Source organism: Gossypium raimondii, chromosome 12 (assembly GCF_025698545.1).
Source record: "Gossypium raimondii isolate GPD5lz chromosome 12, ASM2569854v1, whole genome shotgun sequence".
NCBI lineage: Eukaryota > Viridiplantae > Streptophyta > Magnoliopsida > Malvales > Malvaceae > Gossypium > Gossypium raimondii.
In genome coordinates, this window is record NC_068576.1 from 10564719 (window position 1) to 10587347 (window position 22629).

A 22629-nucleotide genomic window follows, 5' to 3' on the forward strand; every position below is an offset into this window, starting at 1 on the left:
ATAATTTTCAGAGAAAACCCGATACGAAACCTTATCCACCTTCCAAAAGTGACTGTGAAACCATGCGAGTAGAAGCTGTGCACATCCAATAAATCTACCTTCACCCGTCCTTCGGCATGCACTCAATGACCTGAAAGTTTCTGCCAAAATTGTTGGAATCGGTGTAACCTTCTTATCGAGCCGGTCGAATAAATCAGTGACTGCTTCATCCACGTGCCCCAAGGCTTTATGGAAGACAACCAAGCCATATATACTTAAAGCAAAGACATCTAACCTCTTTCTTACATCTGGGTGTGTTAGAATTGTATCTTTCAAGCTTCTCTAAGGAACGCACTTACTATCCCCCTTTTACTTAATCCGTGCAGCAACCCACTGCTCACTCATCCCTGTTACACTCATCAGTTTCTTTGAAAAGGTTGGCACATATACCGCTCTCGAGTAGACCCTGTCTACTTGAAACTTTGGACATCGGAGTAAAGCCATATATTCTTCTATCCTAGGCACCAAATCAACCTTCTTAAATGTAAAACAACTGTAAGCAGGATTCCAAAACTGGGCGAGGGCTCGAAATAAACGCTTGTCTACCTTTATGTCAAGCAAATAAGGCAAATCCCCATAATTGTCATAGAATACCTGTCTAACCTCGTCATTCCACTGATCCCATATCTCCTTCAATTCTTGCAAATTGTTTTGAGTTACACTGATGCGCATAAAGTCCCATAATTCCGATACATACCCATCAGCCAAACTATCACCCTTTTCTTGCTACATTGTTTCAGACCAAGTTAGGACAGCCGCATTGTCCTCCACTTTATCAAGAAACTCTTTTTCCATGACAAGCTTTCTATCTAGCAACTGAATATGAACTGACGCCTTTTATGGTGAAATGAAATGCCATGTCATGCAATCAAAATAAAACACAAAAGTCAGTATCAAATATAAGCATATAATCAAAGAAGAGTAAAATGTCTATTAGGACATCTACTAGGGTTTAGTATGGTTCTACCTAAGGCAAGCTCCTAAGGTTCATTATATGCAGTTTGGCTCTAAAGTAAAGGTACCCGAACCAGCAGATTTCTCGATCTTCACCCATTATAGGCTCATATAGATCAAGTTCAGTTCAGGGGAATACACTTTCCCTATGACTATACGGAGATGAAAATCTCACGAAGGCATAGGTTCCGATGTATTCCGAAAGCGATCCACTATCCTATACGAAGGTGAAAACCTCACGAAGGAATAGTTTCTCACTCCCACTTAGAAGGGTAAAATTATCGAACACATGTAATGTGCAATGCAAACAATATTTAAATCAATTAAGTAAGAAAATAATGAATGCAAAAGGATATCATGAAAATTTTTTAAAAATATTTTCTCGACTATAAGACAAGAATTAATCAACTTTGTGGCTCGACTCTCTTATTTTTTTTTAAAAAAAAGTCCCCAGCGGAGTTGCCAAGCTGTCGAAACCATTTTTAATTTTGAAAAAAAAATTGGTTTTCGATGAAAATTGGAGTCGCCGCCAATCTTTTATTGAGGTGTGATTGGATCACCTAAAAACGGCTTTGGTCTACGAGTTTTAGAAAAACAGATCCAGGAGTCGGTTACATACGAGGAAGGATTAGCGCCCTCGTTATGCCCAAAAATTGGTACCTAGTTGATTAATTAGTGTCTTAATGTCGAGAGTTAATAAATACTATCCTTACTTAAATTAAATTATTTATTAAGACTTTCTCATTTTAAAAAGAAAAATATCACACCCAATGCGTTAGGGCCCAACATTTTATTCTCTTCAAGGTGAGTTAGTCCAAAAAAAAAACTCGTGTAATAAAATTTAAGAAAATACTTAATTGTTTAAAATTTATGAAGAAATCACAACCCAATACGGTAAGGCACAATTTCTTAAAATCCCAAACATTCAATATTTCCTTTATTTTTTTAAAAATTCTTTATCTCGAGAAATCAACGTGTCACATCCAATATGTTAGGACACAACATATTGAAATCCCGATGACAAGTTTTATTTTGTTTGATTAAAGAGCAATCCTCGATTGTTAGATTTTACGAAGAAAATCGAAATCCAATACGTTAGGGCTCAATCTTCTTGAAAATCCTAAATACGAGTATTATCCCTATTTTGAAAAATTCTATTTTTAAATTCGAGTAAAAAAGGTGACGTAATGTTATAATGAATGTATGTATAGATGTCGCAATAACAAATACAACAATAATAAATACAATAACGGCATAGAAATAATATAAACATATAAATAAACGAAACTAACATACATAAAAAAATAACCAACGACATGCAAGAATATCAAATAAATGAACAAAATATAACTGAAAACATAAATCAATAAACAAATGAAAGAAATAACAAAAATAAAGAATAAACAGCACATAATATATTCATTGAAATTAAAATACATTCACATAACCTACATATGAAATTTTGGGTTAAAATTTGTAGAAACAAAATATAATGCATTTGTGAAAATAAAGGAAAAAATTATACATTATAAAGTATAAAAAAATACATGCATTCGCGTTTAAAAAAATATATCCATATATATATAAATAAATAAATGGTTAAAAATATTAATATGTATTCATACATATATATACAAGGATAAATATATATACATATATAGATATTAAAAAATAATTACATAAAATAAAAAATAATTACATTACATTAAAAAATTTAAATATGCGTATGTATATATAAATATGTACAAAAATGCATATATACATAGATTTAAATAAAATAATTAAATATGAAAAAAGAAAAAATAAAAAATGAAAATTAATTAATAAAAAAATAAAAAAAACTCGGGCAAATTCGCAAATAATTGAAGGTAAAAGGCCTAAATTGAACGCGCGAATTACATAGAGGGGCTGGAAGAGAAATTTTCCCTTCTCCTCTAAAACGGTGTCGTTCAAGTAGGTTTAAATTGAAATTCAAAGTAAATTAAAGGGGCGAATTAAAAAATAAAAAAAAACCTAATTGGAAATATATTAAAAGCCAGAGGGGCCAAAAGCGCAATTTGCCCCTCTGCATAAAAAACACGCGGATCCTGGATCCGGGTCCGGTCGAAGTCGGGTCGGCCTCCCCAAAACGACGTCGTTTTAGCGCCTGGGGAAGCCTAATGAAACGACGCCGTTTCGATAGGCTATTTAAGCCAAAAATATTTCAAAAAAATTTCATTTTATTCTTCCTTCCAAAAAAAACTCCAAAAAAAACTCTCGCCCCCATTAGCCCGGCCTCCAGTCCGCTCATCGACCGGTCATTAGCCACCGCACCGGTCGCCGATCTCCGGCGCCGGCACCGCCATATGCAGTGGCCGGAAGACAGGAAAACCCCTATCTGGTCCCTCCAAAGCCCCTAAACGCAAATCCGGGCTCAAAACCCTCAAAAGATCAGTAGAAACACCTCAAAAACCCAAGAAACCTTTCGGTTTCAAGCCGTCTTTCGTCGGAGACGGCTCCCTCGGCCGTTCACGGCTATCTGGGCTCAAAACACCAGGTTATTTCTTTCCGTTTCTTATTATTTATTTTTCTTAGCACATAGATAAAAACATATAATAATAAAAAATAGTAGATTAACAAAGATAGAGAAATAAATATCAACCTTGGAATGATTTCTGCTCTTTCGGTATTGAACTAACTTTGTTTTTGTTGTAAAGATAATTGTGTTTTTTATTGATTTTCAATTTGTCCTTATTACAGTATATTAAGATTGCTTTTATAGCAATCGTAAAGATACAAAGAAATCTGCTAATATCTATTTGATTTGATTTCGAAATCCTTGATTTTCTTTCCTTTCTTATGTTTGCAGGTGAAGATCGCGCGGAGATTCGGACTAGGTGGCTGCGGCGCGAGTTCTCCCCAGAAACCCTAGGGTTTCTGCCATCGTTTTGGGCCACTAGATTTGGGCCTCTGCTTTATTTCAATTTGGGCCATGTATTCTGGGCCCATTATTTGTTTTAGATTCAGCTTTGTAAAAACAAACTGGACCTTTTATTTTATAAAAAAAGGGCGGGTAAAATTTGGGTATTACAACTATCAAACCCTAAAATTTTGACATTTTCACAATTTAGACCTAAAATTAAAATATAACAAAAATCACTTCACAAAATCACCAAACAACACAACCAAAGGTTCAAATATATAGTTATCATAAAAAAAACATTCCAGATCCATCCATGACAACTTTTAAAATTTTTAGCAGATTCTAAAACGAAGGTACGGGCTAGTTGGACCTAGTTGCAACGATCTCAAAAACATAAAAATGACAATAAACGGGTACAGAAATCACTCACATGCAAGATACTATGTTTGGACGATTCTCCAAGCTTAATTTTCCATGGTTTTTCGGCAAGGTTGAAGATAGAATGAAGAAGAAAGTGCTTAATCTTTACTTAATTTTGTTTTAACTTTGTTTTAATTACAAAATTACCATTATACTAAAATTTTATTCAATTTTTCTTTAAATTTAATACCCATTACCTTCCGCTATCTAAAATAAGGACTATTTTCCCTATTGGTCCTCTCACATTTATTAATTAGGCCATTAAATCATCCAATTGTATTAATTGATAAATTTTGCATCTTTTACAAATTAGTTCTTTTTCATAATTAGCTATTCAAATGATAAAATTTACTAACCAAAAATTAATACAACCCTAATGACTCCAAAAATATTTCATAAACAATATTTATGAGTCGACACGATAGAAACTTGTGGTCTCAAAACCACTATTTCGTCACCACTGAAAATTGGGTTGTTACAGACATCACTAGGCCTAATGAATGTTGTAACACCCCTTAGCCCGTCAGGAAGACATGACATATATCAATCAACCAAACAAACCGCCAAACAGGCTAAGGCGTTACTGATAGATTCAATCCTTTTGGCTTAATTTAAATATTTGAGAAATCAGTTGTAAAGGTTCTTCTTTTAGTTAAAGATCATAATTCTTGGTTCATTTAGTAACTCATCCTTAAAGAAAATAATAGGAATTAATAAAGGAAACCTTTAAAACATATGCAGTCATGTATGGCGAATACACTTAATAGAAAATGGCAAGTTTGTAAACTGCGAATCAATGTAGTTTGGCGTGCACGTGAATAATAAAAGCTAGTTCCACTTTAAGATAAAAATAATACGATTGTGAGGTAAAAACAAAAGTTAAGTACCAACGCATATATACACTAGCTGCCAACTAGCCATGCATGACACAAGATAGACAAGTGGCTCACTTGTAAGCACAACTCTGGCGTAGTCTCCTTCTACTACTTAAGCCTGAGAAAGAAAGGTAACAAATTCAGTTCAATTACACTTAGTGAGTTCCAAATGACATAGAATAGTTATCAGGTTACTGATAGTAACCCAAAAATAAAGACAATTTCGAGACTCAATCATACAGATACATTATACCAAGTTGTCAGTACAGTTCTCTAGCGACAACACTTCACCAATATAATGCATACAGTACCTTTGGCGGGTGGAACAACGGAAATGTGCAAGTGTACACAATTGTATTAAGTAATATAGTGACAAGTAAATGTCGAGTTACCGTACCCACAGGGACTAAGAAAAAAAATATTTATGAAGTGTAAAATTAAACACTTTGGTGAAGAAAAATATGTTAATTTGAAGAAGTGACTTAAAAACTAAAAATTAATTAAGTAATCTAAGAAAAATAAAACTTAAAATTCCAATGCACAATTAGTAAAACAAGTTTAATCAATATGACATAAATGTGTTAGATCAATTACATTCTTTAACTTAAAATTACTAAACTCATATTCATGTTATTACGAATAATTTCACGACAACTTGGTATTTTGCTAACTAATGCACATACAAACTTACTAAACCAATTAATCTCTTGAATACATTACTACTTCAATTCAAAAATTAATCAATTTCATAAGCAAGTATAAGATTGAAGTAACAACATATTCTTATATTGAAACAATTTAATCACAATAATCTTACAAGTTATGCAAGGCTAATGTATCGTTTAATACCATCGTTAATTTAACCTTCAACTACCTTAGAAGATTAAGCATGCACCAATTAAATATTGTGTCAATTAATTAAAATTTCAATACGATTAATAATTAATTCATTTTTACCTTACAATTATAATGCAAGTATAACATATGCATGATTTTATTTAATTGAACAAATTACCAATGCTTAATAACAACACGAACACGATTATAATAATTTAAGTGGACAGAATGTAATCAATCTAACACGAATTAAATTTAATACATTTTAATTAAATCAAGAATAAGACATAAAAAATATTCATGTTCATGATCACAACATGAACAAGACAATTAAAGAGAAGGGAACTAGAAAGCAAATCCAATATTTCTCCAAAGCCAGACTAGTACTCTCCTCTCCTTATCTGCTTGTTTTGTCAATCCAAGGCCTTCACAAACACTTGAATGCTTCTACTCCAAGGTGGATGAAAGCTCTTTTTCAAGAAGGAAGTCGGCAAGGGAATAAAACAAGAAAAAGGAGAAAACAAAGAAGGGGAAGGAAGAGAGAAAGTGAGTGAAAGAGAGAGAAGTATAAAAATGAATGGGAGTGAAATGAGGAAGGGAATAGGAGTATATATAGGTGGGAATGACTGCTAAAAATAGAAAATAAATTTCAGCCATTCAAGCTCACTTGGCCGGCCATTCATTAAGCAAGTTTGAATGTTTCAAACTTTGCTATATTTAGCTTGAGGTAAAAAGTAAAAGGCACAAAAAGTGGAGGGCTTTGAATAGCATTTAGGGGAAGCTAAAGGGCTGATTTGAAAGTATGAAAATCAGAAAAAATCAGCTGATTGGATCAACTATAGGGAAGGTTTTGGGCTGCCCAATTGCTTGGTGGTTCAGTCCTCTATACTTAGCACAGTAGGCCACTTTCTTTTTCAAACTTTATATTAAGTTTTTATCCAATTAATGTTGGATAAAAATTAATTAAAAAGTATGTATAATAATCATTATTGGACTGTCCTTGGCTGGAAAATAATTTAGCCATGCTCTTGATTCACTTAATGCAAAAATTACCCCAATGGTTCAAGTCTTTCGAGGTGTCTGTCAAGCTAATTTTCACCTTTTGTGCAAAACTGTCGAAAATAAACCAAATTTGTGGAAATTTATTATAAAAATAATTAAAATTCAATATGTTAATAATTTAAGTTCAAGCTAATTATTTTATAATTAAAGTATGAATTTCGACAAAAATTACTACTAAACTGCATGAATTATAGCTCAAAAGGTGCTAAAAAAGTCTATATCGTCGACTTATACATAATTTCCTCAATCATGTATGTTTACCTATGACCCAAACTTGTGCCAGCCTCGGACCCATATTTTAGAAATCAGAATCACATATCAGCAAGGTCGAGCCGTAATTTGCTAGTTTAGTTTGCAATAAAGATGCCCTACCGAAAGCATCATAAATATTGTTTCTTTTCACATGTCACAGATAGTTTGGTACTGGGCTCGTACATAATGTGGGTATTTTTACCTCGACCATGGCCATGCTCACACACACATATCACAAACTTACTACATACTCGTTAATACAAGACACATTGACCCATCTTCAGTAGGGACAACTTACCTTTTACACCCCACATATCATAGAACTTTTATAACTCAAAGGAAACAAGAAAGAACTCACCACGAACTTTAGGATAAAATCTACTCTATTGATCATTTGTCTCGATTGCTCGAATCTTCACTAGCTTCTTGAGGTAAATAAGAAACAATCATAATTATCAGACTATTCATCTACTAAAAATTTGATCACGCATGCACTGATGTAAAGACATATAGAAGAACACAGAGAAACAAAGGTGAAACATGCTGGCTATAGGCATCCTTATACAGCACAAACAATGGAAAATAAGCTTAGTGGGAAGGTCGGACATCCTGCTATCACCCTTGAAAACTGAGGCTAAATTTGCTTAACAAGATTTGAAGTCTAATCTTTTTACCAAATGCAACTACTGCCATTAATCAAAGTCATAAAGCATTGCTTGTAGGCTTAAGTGACCAACTAAACAGGTCATTCGACTACCTAAACATATCAAGTTGTCATCTATAGCACTCTAGTTCAATCCCAACTAGATCTTAACTAAACTCTAACGATACTTACCAAGCTATCATTTCTACATAAAATAATCCTATCGCTCTTGGAACTAACAAATTCACCTAGAAGATTTGGGGTTGGCGGATCGTCTCACAAAATAGTCTGCTAAACCCTAGAGTTGGCTAAATGGCAAATTCCAACAAGGCGTCCCTCACAAAGGCGTACTAATAAATTCACGTAACATGTCAACCCAACACTTTAATTGATAATTAACCCCATACTACTCTGGCTTACTCAATTATACGCCAACAAAATATCAATATAATCTACGACAAGCGGGCTATTACAAATGTTTCACATGTATGCTGTAGTAAAGAAAACATAAGTACTTAATTGGGACAAGAAAAGCTTGATATCAAATTGAACATTGAAGCCAAACTCAAGTACATAATAAAAAAAAACTCAAGTACCAAAGTGAATATTGAAGCCAAACTCAAGTGCCAAATTGAGATAAAAAATCATATGCTAAATTGATCATTGAACCCAAACTCATAGTAAACCATTTTGAAATTATTCAACCAAAATTTACCCTTAAAAACCCACAATCTCACTAAAATGATATTAAAACTCCATTGTTATGCAATTTCTACACACATTTCGTATACAAACAACTTTACATTTCAATTAAGAGGGAACGGGAAGAAGAATTTATATTGATGATCTGCATAAAAAGAATTCAATTTTGCACAAAAAATTAACAGACATCTCCACCATTTCTCTCTCTCTCTCTTGATCTTCTTTTTCTTAAAACACTTTTAACATGTCCTTACTTGAATGGTAGGTGGTATCAAATGTTGTATTACTTCATTGTCATCAAATGCTTAGAAAATTGACAAGATTAGACAAATAAGAAAAAAAATATTGTGGAGTGTGTTTTCAAGATCTTGGGTTTGGAAAAATAAAACTGTGAACCAGCCATAAATATGTTAAGTGGAGTTAGACATAAAGAGGATGACTCCAAAACTATGGTGGTTAATGAAGAAGTTATAGCCATTGTGCTACTGGATTTGGCATTAGCTGCAATGGTAGTCATATTGGCAATAATAGTAGGGCTAGAAGAACTCTCACTACCTACTACTACTGTTGCCATGTTTTAGCCACTATTAGGGACTTGATAAAAAAGAATTCCTTTAAAAACATGCCCTTTGATGTTCACTACTATCTGATAAGCATATTGATCGTCAACATCCTCAATGTTGCTCACTATCACACATCAAAACAATGCTCAGAACAAAACATCCATAATAATAACTTCAATTCATTTATTAGATTGGATAAGTAAAATTAAATTTGGGTTTTCTTTATTTTTATGATTAAAAAAAATACGAATAGGACAATCGAGTTATACACAAATATCAACTTAAGAAGAGATAGAGAAAAGAATGCAAAGGAAGAGGTTAAAAATATGTGTAAAAGGGAAATTTGCTATATGGTTTACTATGGAGGTCGATTATACACTAGTCAAAATTGATATATGTGTTTTTATTTGCTTCTAAATTTTCTTTTAAATTATTAAAAAAGAATGGATCTTTGAGAGATAATACCAGATAAGGAATATATACAACAACAATGGAACTTCATCTAATGTGTTTGTTGTTAAACAAGTGCAAGCAAGAGAAGAACATGTTGGATTCTCTAATTTTCTTTTGATATTCTCTTTACGAAGCTGGAGTTGTTGTTGTTGCTGCTGTTGCAAAGTAGTAAGACTTTGTTGCCTTTGTAACAACTCAATTTTTAATAGTGCCAAAAAAGGCAATTTCAAAACCTCATTTCCATAAACCAAGTTCGTAAATATTAAATTATAATATTTAAGGAGTTGCTATAAAAGAATATTAAATTTCGATTCTTTAATTTTTCCTATTAATTTCTTAATTAGGGTATAATGACTAAATTATAAAAATTTTATCACAATAAGTTTTTAATTGGTCAAAGAGTAAGGGACTTAATTGTAATTAACCAAAGGACTAAAATAGCAAATAGACCTATTTTAAATTATATAAGTGGATGGTAGCATTATAAATTAATTAACTTAAGCAAGTATAAATTGTTTAGTTAAAATATGATTAAATTAAATATAATTAAAGGATTAATTTACCTATAAAAGAAACATTAAGTGGAAAGAAAGAGAAGAAGCCTTCATCTTCATCTTTCTCCACTGAAGCCACCATTGAAGAGAATCTTTCAAGAGTTTAAGCTTTCGATCCTTAATTGGTTAGTGCAATTAAGTCATTTTCTTATAATTTTTTATGTTTTTAGGTCATGAGAGCTATATTTAGCTAGCCCATGTATTGATTTGCAAAACTGCTAAAGTTTTTGAATGTTTTTGTTGTTGAATTCCTAAAGAATTTAGTGTTAAATTGATAGATTTTAAACTTAGATGTGAAAAAAGACTAGATTGTAAAGTTTAATTGTTAATTCTGTTCAAAAGGACCAAAGTGTAGAAAAAGGTTAAGATACGTATAACATATCATTAAGGTTATATGCATGGTGGATCAGCGATTTTACATGTTATTATGAAATTTAACATTTGTTGCAAATTCTTCGAGTTGTACATATCGTAGGCTTAGCCCGAATGAGAAATCTATTATAATGTCAGCTTGTATGAGCAAATCTATTATAACAACAACTTGTGTGAGCAAATCCATTATAATGACAGCTTGTGTGAGCAATTTTATCATACTGTTAGCTTGTGTGAGCAATATATTAACCTGTGTATCCGAGTTCGCTTAACTATAGTTCTATCGAGTGATATTCAATAGATTAGAAATGGAACTTAATGATAAATTGAAAATGAAATGGTGAGATGAAATAGAATTATTGATGTTTGATATGTGAATGGTTACATGATTCCGCTAAAGCCTTGATATTACTTATGACTTGGAAATAGGACTAACACGTTTATTTGGCGATGTTATATGTCTATTCATATCATAATATGACAAAGGATAACTAAGTTGAATGTCAATTGGATTAGTTTAATCATTTTAAATGTTCAATGTATGTTTAAATTCCATTTTGAACTTACGAAGCATTTCATATGTTTACCCTTTTTTTTCCCTTTTCTTTATAGATCGCCACCTTGCGGACCACATCAAGTCGGATCATCCTAAAGCTCACACTATCCTATCACCAAATCGGTAGCTTTTTTATTGTTTAAGGTTTGAAATTATGGCATATACATAAGTGTTTTTTATATGTTAATTGTGATTGCTAATCATAATTTGAAACCTTTCTAATGCATGATTTTGGCAAAGCTAATGCCTAATGAAAATAGTATGTTTTGGAAATTGTGGTTGAGTTATACATGGCACTTAAAATAACATGATTGCACATAGATTAGCATTGATGATAAGTTTATTTTTTGAATGGCTAGTTGGTTAGATAAATTATTTACAATTGAAAAAGTTTAATTGGTATGTTTTGTGTTATTTGAAGTTATATTGAATTGGTTGAATGAAAATGGTTAAATGGTTTGTTTTGACAAGTTTTTGGTATGGTATGGTTAAGTTGAATTTGAGTATTTGAACTTGTTAGGTAAAACTCATTTGATATAGGAATTTAGTGGGCTACATGTGATGTTGCGACATCACACCCTAAATTTTGCGACATTGACTCTATTTTATTTTGAAAACTTTGCAATATGATCCGTGATCAGGGACGCTTGTATTTGATCTTTATTATTGCGACACCAAACTCTAAAAGTCGCAACATTGACCTTAAATGATTGAAAAAATTCGCATAATAACCCTTAATGATTTAGGGATGGTATCAGGCTTTCGTAAGCTCGTGTAAAACCCAAGAATGAATGAAAATAGTACATTTCATTAGTGCATGTATTTACTGGTATAATGATTCGAATTGAATGTTATAAGATTGTAGTTGCTCCGACAATGAGTGTAGCATTTCGAAGCTCAGACCTGGTGATCAGGTTGGGCGAGGGGTGTTACAGTTTTTCACAGCGTTTGGTAACAGGAACCCAAGTACTTTTGATAGGGGTTTGGCAATCGAATCCTCAGCTCTTACAACAAGTTCTACACCTCATGTGTGGACAATCTTTCTTAGCTTAATTCCCAAAATCTTGGCAATTCATGCCTCATTTTCCTCCTCCTACTATACTACTACTTTTTGTAACCACGAAGCCTAATCTCGAGCTAAAAGAATCCTCAAATATGCTGATGGAGTTCCTACTAAGTCCAACTCCTAACCCACCTGCGGACAAGTAAAGATCTTGTTGTTTCCATAGCTCAAAACCCTTATAAGAAATGTCTTCATTTTTGTACCAAAACCAGTTGTCGGGTTGAATTTCTAGTTGATGTTGTTGGTTGTAACTTCCTCTTTCTCCTAGTGAGAAACACCCAAACATTGTCTTTTCTCACACCTCAACTAATAATCCATATTAGAAACTTCCCTATCTGTTTCGATTCTTGTTTTCCCCAAGCTATTACCAATTCTCCGTCCTGAATGTGTTACTATTAGCTTATTATTAATCTTAAATTGAAAGTGACGAATACTAGTAGCATTTTTGTATTGCTTATTTTGTTGGTGGTGGTGGTGTTCATGCCCCCTAATTGCAAGAAAGAAAATGTTGATTTTGGATTAAAAAAAGAGTGGGCAACACGTCAAGTTCTGTTGGAGTTCCTTCTTTCCAAAACTTACAATCAATATCTTCTTCACGCTTCCACTCTCTAAGTCTTTTTTTTTACAATTATTTTATCTTGTTTTCCTTGTTGCAAAAACAAATGGTTTAAGATGTAATAAACCAATCATTTATAGCTTTTTTTTTACAAAAACGCCACCGCCATGCCTTTCACTATCTTTCATCTAAGTTTGAAAGTTTCTTCCCATTAGCCCATCTCTTTTTCCTTGAAATCTTGGAGGTTTTCCTCATACTTTTCTCTTGTATTGTCTGGTGAAGAAATCAAAACCCAAAAATTTAGAAAAAGAAAAAGGGAAAAAGGGAATTTTTTACATAAAGAAATAAAATTAAGAGAATTTCATCTCACCCTTTTCTCGATTTCTTTTGTGCATATAAGTAATTGTAGTTTCTATCTTTCTCTTTCTCATTCCCATTCGATGCTCACTTTCTCCCCACGTCTCTTCCCACCAACTTTGTTCCCGTAAAACCGCTACTTTTTTAGGTTTTCTTTTGTTGTTTGGTTAAACACGTTTTGCTTAAATAGATATAGAGAGAGTGTGTGTTTTTGTGTGAGAGGAGGAAAGGGAATCCACTTTCATTGATGTAAAACTAATGTAGTTTTACACCTACTCATAATTTTTATACGATTATATTTTAACAATCCAACTGTTGAATTTATCAAGATATTTGTACTAATTTCCTATTCGTTAATACTCATTTCAGGCCTCAAAATAAATACTCTATTATTGCTAGTAGTTGGGCCTTTAGGCCTTTTATATTCCCTTGGGCCTTTAGGAACTTTTCCTTTACCCTTGTCCACTTTCCCCTTCCCTTTGGACCCAGTTGGACCCTTATTAAACATTTGATGCGAGTCAATATTAAGCAAAGATCGAACTTCATTAAGAAAATTGTTGATTAATCTTATTAGAGATTTTATCTCCTTGAAATTCCTCCATTATTGAACTCCTGATTTCCAATTGATTTGCCAACCTCTCTACGCCCTTTTCGTCTTGATTTATGCTCCACTAACATTTAAGAGTCAAACTTTTCTCCTCCACACTCCATTTCACCTACATCACTTATAGTTGTTGTATTCTAGTAATTTCTTTATTTTCATCATTGGAATTAAGAGTTGGACATCCCTCTTTAACGTGACCATAATAACCATCATTAAAACGAAGATTTGGAAGCTCCTCATACTCTACTTTCTGAATGCCTCTTCAATTCTAATTTTAGAGATCAAAAAATTTCTCAATTTTACACAAATAACCTTTCTTGCAAAGCTCTTACAAGTTTCATTTCCTTTGCTATAATTTATTTTAATAATCCTACTAGTACTCTTTTTATACATGCACTCGATAGTTTTGGTAGACTGATTTAGACTATTTCATTATGAGGATAATCTTACATAATAAAAAAAGGGCGTCCATGATTGAACAGTTAAATACTAGACAAAAAACACCCATTAACTTTTAGAAGGACTTTTTCATAATCATTAGCTTATTAAAGTTTCACCGGATAATAATCATTTGCTAAATCGATAAGAGGTATACTCTGCAATGACTTCATAAAAACATAGATCTTGTTCAAAGTCTATCTTTTAACCCAATAACTTGATTACCACTGGACATAGTTTTTGCTACAAGTGTGTGAATTCATTTCGAGAAATTATTGATGGTACCTCATTAATAATTTCCATACGAATATCTCCATCTTCTAGGATGATATCATCTTTCTCATTATTTTTGCCATCATTACCCATACTATGTTGACCAACAAGTTTGTCTCTAAAGGATACAAATTCCACCATGGGTGAGTCTATAGATTTATCTCCAACATCAAAGGGTTTATCCTCACAACCATGAACTTTCTTCGTTACTCACAGACTATTCTCAAACACTAAGAGTCCCTTTGGATAGACATTTACTTCTAATGCGGTGCGTTTAGATTTCTATTTGTCCCACGCTACAGTATCTAATCTTACCGTTACCGTTATTTTTACACTAACCGCAAGTAAACGCACCGCCCATCCAAAAGAACCCTAAATCCTCTATTCAAAATGCCAACCTACAAATCTTTTTTTAGTATAAATATTCAGTTAGTTTGTTATATTTAACATTAATTTTTTGATATATACATACTTAGGCATCTTATTAACTAAAAATTTTTAAAAACCAAACGCAAACAAACTATTGTCAGCCAGTGTTATTCTCTTTGTTTTTTTCCCGAACAAAAATGTCAAAATGTGCAAGTTGGTATATGGCCTTGATTTATTCATACTTCAAATAAAGCAATATTTGGGCGGACACCTGACAAAGACTATGCTACTTTGAGAATAGGGTTGCTTGGATTTAATATGATCCGTCTCGCAACATTATTTGTATTTGATTTTAAAGTAAAATAAAATGGTCTGTGTCTGTGGCATAATGTTAATGAGTTGATTTGATCATAATTTGCAACCCTTTTTTTTCTTGTGGAGATCAATGCAAAAAGAGACCGGAAGTCAAATGTAGTTCATATTCATAACAATGATTACGATATTACAAGCCAGCTGGATTTGTAGCTACCTAAAAGACATAATTACATACAAACATATCTCCACAACAGACATGGATGTCTCCTACTTCCAGATAATTAAGCAAGGAACCTAGTTTAGACCCAATTGTTTGAAAAAGACAACAATATATCTAAGAAAGATATATGCAACCAGTTTTACTTTCATCAGGTTCTTTTGTTTGATTTCCATCATTCTTATTATTTTCATCCTTTGCTTCTTCTTCTTGTTGAATCACATCTTCTCCAACTTTATCCTTTTTCGTGTTAAGGTACGTAATGAGACCATGGAGAGCAGCTTCAGGGTCATCACTTTTGATCATCAATTGTTGCGCCACTTCAGCTGGGGTAACCTCAACAACCTTAATCAGGTCATCAATGGGACCAAAGAGTTTATCATCTTTGATTCCAAGATATGTAGTTGCAAGTTTTCTGAATCCTGTTGGAGTACAATATCCCATATGAATATGCACATCCATGCGCCCTGGCCGCAACAGAGCAGGGTCCAACTTCTCTTTGTGATTCGTCGTGAAGATGATGATCCTTTCATTCCCACAGCTCGACCACAGTCCATCAATGAAATTCAATAGTCCCGACAATGTTACCTACAGAAAAATTAAAACACACACATACACATAAATCATCGTTATCTAAGCTAATAATAATAATTTTATAATGTTATAGCTTAGAAAGTTTAATGAGGTACTTACTCCAGGATCAATGGCTGAAGGACGATCGGTTCTTCCAACTTCGCCTTCCTTCTCACGGTCATTTTTTAACTTGCCACGATCTTTTGAAATCTTTGTGCTGCAATCTATATCTTCAATTAGAAGAATAGAGCGGTTTGTGGTGGATGTAAGTATACGTCTAAGATCGGCATCATTTCGAACACTTTGGAACTGGAGATCATACACGTTGTAGTTCAAGTAATTTGCAATTGCAGCTACCAGTGAAGATTTGCCAGTCCCTGGAGGACCAAACAAAAGGTAGCCACGTTTCCAAGCCCTCCCAACGTTTTCAAAGAAATCCTTGCGTCCCACAAATGAGTCAAGGTCATCCATAATAAACTGCTTCAGCTCTGGTTCCATGGCCAAAGTCTCGAACCTTGCCGGGTGCTTGAAAACAGCCGATTCCCACCTGGAACGATCTTGGTTATAGGTATAGATGTTGAGCTTTTCTCGCTTGCTCAAGATTGTTTGAGCTGTCTTCGCTATATGGGGAAAATACTTTTGTTCAACAAGTTCCCTAACTCTTTTCTTGCACGTCAAGTGATAGGTTTTTTTATCAGGGATGTAGTACTTTTCCGATTCTTTAACATGCAGAGTCCACTCCAAGGTTATACCTTCGAATTCATCGATGATTTTGCAATCGGAAGGGATCTTCCGTTTCGGCGGCGATGTTGGGTTGTTAATGTCATTGGAGCCGAGGAGAAGTTTGTCGGTGGAAGGGCCGATTCGGGTAGGAAGGTAGACCTCAACAGCTCGAAAAGTTTCGTTATAAACAGCTTGCCAGCGTTCTTCTATGATGAAAGTGAAGTTGGAGGATAAGTATTTGGATACCAGATTAGAGAATTTGGTGTTGATAAACCTTTGCATCGGTTTCGGGATCATTTCATTCAAGATTGTACGGATTAACATGGCCATTGCTGAGAGGGAAGCATAAGCAGCAAGGATGGTAGACATGGAAGGTAGCTCTTTCAAAAGGGAAGCCATTTTTGGATACAGGGAGAAAAATTCGATGGAGGAGAAACGAAAACTGAAGTGGGTTTTAAGTGTGGCCTGGTTTCTGTAAGGTGGAGACTACTCCTTGACTTGGATTGAATGTAGCAAATTCGAAGATGTATGTTGTTTAATCTAAAATAGCGTCACGAGGAAATTGTATGGAAGAGATTAAGTGAGAGACTGTTTTTGGACGGCTACTCTATGTTGAAAATTACACACCAGACATTGCCAAGCTGCTTCTTTAATTAGACTTTTTGAGTGCAGAACATTGGGGGATGTGATGTTAAATACAGTCAGCTATGGAATACAGCCAATACTCATGACAATCTTGCCCAACCTAACCAGTTGTTAACATCTCATACTTTCACTATAATCACATGAATATAATACTAGTTACAATTTTTTTTCCTTAAAAAAAAGTGACATTCGAGTAAATTAAAAGTTAAAAAATTCAATAAATGTATTTGTCCTAAAAAACAGATCACCATGAAATGAGTGTGATGGAGAAAATACTATACTCTCATGTCCCTGAGACACTGACAAGCCACATGTTCTAAGAAGATAGTATAAACACTACATTTTTATGTTTCTTACAATCCTCATGTTCTGAAGGATTTGGTTGCATTTCAGAGAAATTCCCCTTACTAAGAACTATTGAAGGACTTGAAAACAAAATTGGATACCTAGCTAGTTGACTAGATAATAATATTGTAAAATCTTAGGCTTTCCTTGTCTTTTCTCTTTACAGCACACCATACAACAATTTCCTTTACGCTTTCCATGTCAAGCCTAAATCACTTTTTCTCTCTTTTTTTTTTTTTTGTGTGTGTGTGTGTTAGGCTGAGCTCCAAAGTCCAAAACCATCAGCCCCTTAGTTAGGAAGCTGACAGGAAATTGGAAAATTTTTCAGTTTTTTAAATTTTTAAATAATAAAAATAAAATTACACTTTAATACTTTAAAAATGATTAAAGAAAATTTACTCTAATTTATTGTTCTCCTGCTGAAAAGAAATAAAAGATACGAGAAATCATAATTTCATACAATCTCTTCTCACTATTTTTATCTTTTATGCTTTTATATAAAATCAATAAAACTCAATCACAATAAAATTTGGACACGACACCATTTATTTAATCAAAACCTCAATTATTTTAAATCAAACTTCTATAAATATATTTGTAAATAACATTTGTTTTTACCTATATTATTAAACTCCTTGAAATAATTTATTATGCATATATGTAGTTTTGTCATTTAATTTAAAAATAGACGATATTAATTTATGTTAAACCTAACAAAAGTTCAATCTATAATTTATTTAAAATTAAAATTATTAAACTTTCTTTACTTAGATTAATTTATTGCAAACTTTTAAATTGATTTTTAAATAAAATTTGCTATATTAAAGTATTGGACATTTAATAATTCATGAACTAAATTACAGTAAATGAATACATAATAAAATATAATTTTAAAAATTTACATAAGCCATTAATATAAATGATTAGAAATTTTACACTTTTAAAATATAATTATTTTTTAGTATACAAATATAATAATTAAACATTCAGAAAACTTGTTTTAGGAAGATATGGTTTTTCATTCATGTGCTTGTTGCTTACAGTACACCAAGCATTCCCCACACGGGTTTAACACTATTAGTTGAGTGAGCTTTGTTCCTTACAAGTTGCTAAAGAAAGTCTTTTAAACTTTTTACCTTTCTTTTACGAAATACCAGCATATAATAACCATTCACAGGAGTTATTAAGCATTTACCTTTGACTGGAAAAATGCTTTCTCCTTTTGTTTTGTTTTTCCTCAAAAGTGGAATTTGTTTGACTAAATCTATAGATATTAAACTAGGAAGATGTTGATGCCGTTAAACTTTGTCATCATGGAACCACCACCTGGTCTGCTTTGGAGATCGACCATTTCTACAGTTCTTTACATAGCGATCGTTGTCTTCAGGGCATTGCTGCAAGCCATGATTAATGGTATTAAAAGATGTAGAGGAGATTTGAAGACACAATATTAAGATAACAATTGACCCATTTGCTGTATCATCAAATAATCTGGAACCATTCAGGACATGGTCATGATTTGCAAGAAAAGCAGTCTTCATTCCTGGTCTGGAAACTTTGAGACCCAAATAAAAAATCGGTAGTATGCCTTGTGCATGACAAACGGTTCTTGAAGACAGTGCAATAAGAGAGCACCACGAAAATTAATTGAATTTGTAATCGAACCTTCACAGTTGCGCTTGATAGCATGGAGAGAATGCTGATACAGATAGAACTAACTGTCATGGCTGGGGACCATGAATCATATAAGATATCTACAAAAATACAATGGAACAATCATGTATTATATGTCTGTCTTGTTGCAAGTTATGAAATAATGAAAGCACATACAAGTCAAAACTGAGCAATATTACTGTGTGTGTGTGAACATTGGAATTTTACAAACATTTTTTACATTAACAAATCTATAATTTGAATCTGGCAAACAAATGTTGGGAAGTCACAGCAAGTATATAAAAAATGTTATCCTTAGCTCATTTCTCAAGCTACTCTAACCCCACCTTGTCCAGTTGAAGAAACCACAAAAGGAATAAAAATCAAGTCTCAACCTTGCCAATGAAGCCATGCTCTTTATGAAAATGCAGAAGAGATATTACTCTAACAGATAGGTAGCATCACCCGACAGCCATGAACAAAAAGAAAAAGGTAACGAAAACTCCCCCGAAAATAAAACCAATTCCTGGTGAACTCTTGCAAAGCTCATGCTTAAAGGGAAGAACATCTATACCGCTTAAACCAACCATCTTTAACTTTCTTTTTCTTATCATTATATGATGCATCTCTACGACTTAAAGCAGCCATCTTTAAAGTTCTTTTTCCCCTTCCTTTTCCCTATCATTATACAATATTAGAGACAAAGCTAACCATAGTTTTCGGCTACCGGTTGTAAGTATTAGGAGACTTGGAATTTGGACTTCCACCTTTTTTTTTTCTTGTTTCATATAGAATACATTTTGGTGAAAAGGATAGGAAGATAGATGATACAATAATATGAATATCTGTGACAATAATCTCACATAAACCTTCAATGATCCTTTTAACAATGTCAAAAAGGAAAACATTTTCAAAGGTAACAACAAATTACTGAGGAGGCAATAGTATCCAAAACACCCCATCATTTTCAAAGGACAAATGGATAAAAATTAAGAAGAAAGCAAAGGGAGAAATCAGATCATGACATGTCTACTGCAATAAATATTTATATAAAAGATAAAAATATATTAGAAAACTTGAGAGGAATCGAAAATCACTAAAAAACAGAGCATATTTACGGAAAACTAATATAAATTCTTACCTAAACAAATATGGCCATTGCTATAAATATGTGGATGGAGAGGTGCCGGTTGAAGAAATATCACCTGCCACCAATGTAACCCCCAAAAGAAACAAAACAGAAAGTGCAAAATTATTAGAATGGAATTGAAGAAAAAAAAAACACTAAAAAATGGGGTCTTGAGTAAAAACCAAACCTGGGGAGCTTCCATAGGGTAATGTTCAGGGAAATCCACTTGAAGCTGATAGGTTTCATTGGTGTACAAAGTTCCCGCAGCTCCATTTACTTCAATCACCCACCTTTAAAAAAACAAAAAGAAAATAAAATTTAAAAAAAAGTATCAATTTAAAAAAAATACAGAAAAGAGAGAATCAATGCAAAACCTTTGAAGATTATCAGTGACTTTGTGTTTGAAACCAGAAGGAGGGTTGACCTGCCACTCTACCAGTTCCTTTTGCAGCCGATTGCATGCAATTTTACTTAGTGCCTAAACAAACAACCCAAATCAAATTCCCATCAAACCAAAATTGACAAAAGAAGGGAAAGGGAGTGAAGTAAAGGAAAGGAACGGAACCTTGCGAGAAGAGGCGGAAGAGCTGCTCATGCTTATATACGGTGCGTTTGGGTCCTCTCTTTCTATAAATATGAGAGTCTCTTGGAAATCAAAAAAGAAAAATAAAAGAAATACTACGGAACAACAACAATGAAAGGAAAGGGAAGAGCGCTTTTGAGAAAGAGAAAGAAAGAGCGACGATTTATGAGGGGAGTATTTGGCCCCTCTTTGTGTTCCCCACCGTTACCTCGCTTTCTCCCTCTCCTTACTCCATGGCTTATATTTGTCAAGGCGGTTTTTCTTTTTTCCACAAAAAAAGTCTTCCAAGTCAATTGATTCAACACTCTCTACGATGTCGTTTCTACCGCCCTTTGATTATCCTTTTTCTATGGCACATATGCTCCCACTATAGTCCACGTTTTAAATTGGTTTTTAAATTTTAAAAATATTCTAATTCAGTTCTTGAAGTATTTGTATGTATCAATCAGGTCCTTGTGTAAACACCTAAAGTGATGGCTAGATTGAGAGATGAACTTGATTGATATAATAATGATATTTTGAAGATTCAATTAAATAATTTTGAAGTTTAGTGATAAATCTAGAATATAAATTGTAGTTTGAGGATGTTTTTCGGAATTAACCTTTTCTAATTTAATAGGTTGTTTTAACAGAGGATTAGGCCCCTCCCAAAAAAATATTTGGGAAGTTTCTATTTTCCCATAAAATTTTAATTAAGCTCTCTTAATTTTTTTAAAATTCTCATTTATCTCATAAAAATTTTAATTAGATCCGTATTTTTTAAATTCATTAAACTCCTAAAATTTTAAAAAGTTTATCAGGCCCCAAAACTTAATCCCAAGATCTGCCATTGTATTTAAATTTAAAATCCAAAATATGAATCTTTACCATATATTCCCTATTCTCATGGAACAAATATATTCTTTTATGAAAAAAAAAACCCTAAAGCTAGAAGATATCAATGACATTTCATTTCTTACCACACAAACCGGCTTTTTGCATGGCATGGCAATGCCAAAAGATACGTGTAGTGGCTAAAGGGTCCTACTTATAAGGCAAATTTTTGTTCAATATTAGTGGGGGGAAAATAGATGTATATGTTTTAATATTTAAAGAAAGAGAGTTGAATCTACAATATTTTATTTATAATTTTAGAAGCGAAATTAAAATTTTACATGGTCCGTTTTAATTATCTAACACCGACTTTTTTTTTATTTTCTTAAAAAAAACAGTAATTTATTATATGATTATTTGCAAAGCTGAAATTCGTTGTTATCCATGGATAGCAGCAAGTAGGAAAAATAAAGGTGGGAGGATCTTTTACTTTTAACCTTTCGGCAGGTATATGCCCAGGGTAGTCACTTCCTTTTGACTCCTGCGATGCTTATTCTGATTTAACCAAACCAAGCATATTCTAGTCTTGCTGACTGAATGCTTTTCCTTTGCAACAAAACTTTTGGATAAGCAAATTATGTTTCTCATATTCTGCTTTCATTACAACATTAATTAGAAAGGATGTTCTAGAAGGACAACCACCTAGATTAATAATATTTTCTTTTTTACATGTCAAAACCTTCTATCATTTGCCTTCTTCAAGCATGGCCATTGTTTTATGTGCAGTTA

At 33.0% G+C, this 22629-nt stretch overlaps 2 protein-coding genes and 1 pseudogene across 2 annotated transcripts; all 3 read right to left on the minus strand.

Moving 5' to 3' along the window:
- Positions 1 to 348: 348 nt before the first annotated feature.
- On the minus strand, positions 349 to 12533 carry LOC128035444 (protein EXPRESSION OF TERPENOIDS 1-like; annotated as a pseudogene).
- Positions 12534 to 15300: 2767 nt separating this feature from the next.
- On the minus strand, positions 15301 to 17342 carry LOC105763247 (AAA-ATPase At1g43910). Its single transcript, XM_012581391.2, has 2 exons — positions 16070 to 17342; positions 15301 to 15964 (listed from the first exon to the last, which is right to left on the minus strand). The coding sequence occupies exons 1-2, from the start codon at positions 17069 to 17071 to the stop codon at positions 15494 to 15496; spliced, it is 1473 nt and encodes a 490-aa protein (XP_012436845.1). The 5' UTR covers positions 17072 to 17342; the 3' UTR covers positions 15301 to 15493.
- Positions 17343 to 18657: 1315 nt separating this feature from the next.
- On the minus strand, positions 18658 to 21269 carry LOC105763248 (probable ubiquitin-conjugating enzyme E2 16). Its single transcript, XM_012581392.2, has 6 exons — positions 21010 to 21269; positions 20819 to 20922; positions 20632 to 20734; positions 20457 to 20520; positions 19328 to 19416; positions 18658 to 19056 (listed from the first exon to the last, which is right to left on the minus strand). Exons 1-6 carry the CDS (start codon positions 21037 to 21039, stop codon positions 18961 to 18963), a joined length of 486 nt encoding a protein of 161 aa, XP_012436846.1. The 5' UTR covers positions 21040 to 21269; the 3' UTR covers positions 18658 to 18960.
- Positions 21270 to 22629: the final 1360 nt, after the last annotated feature.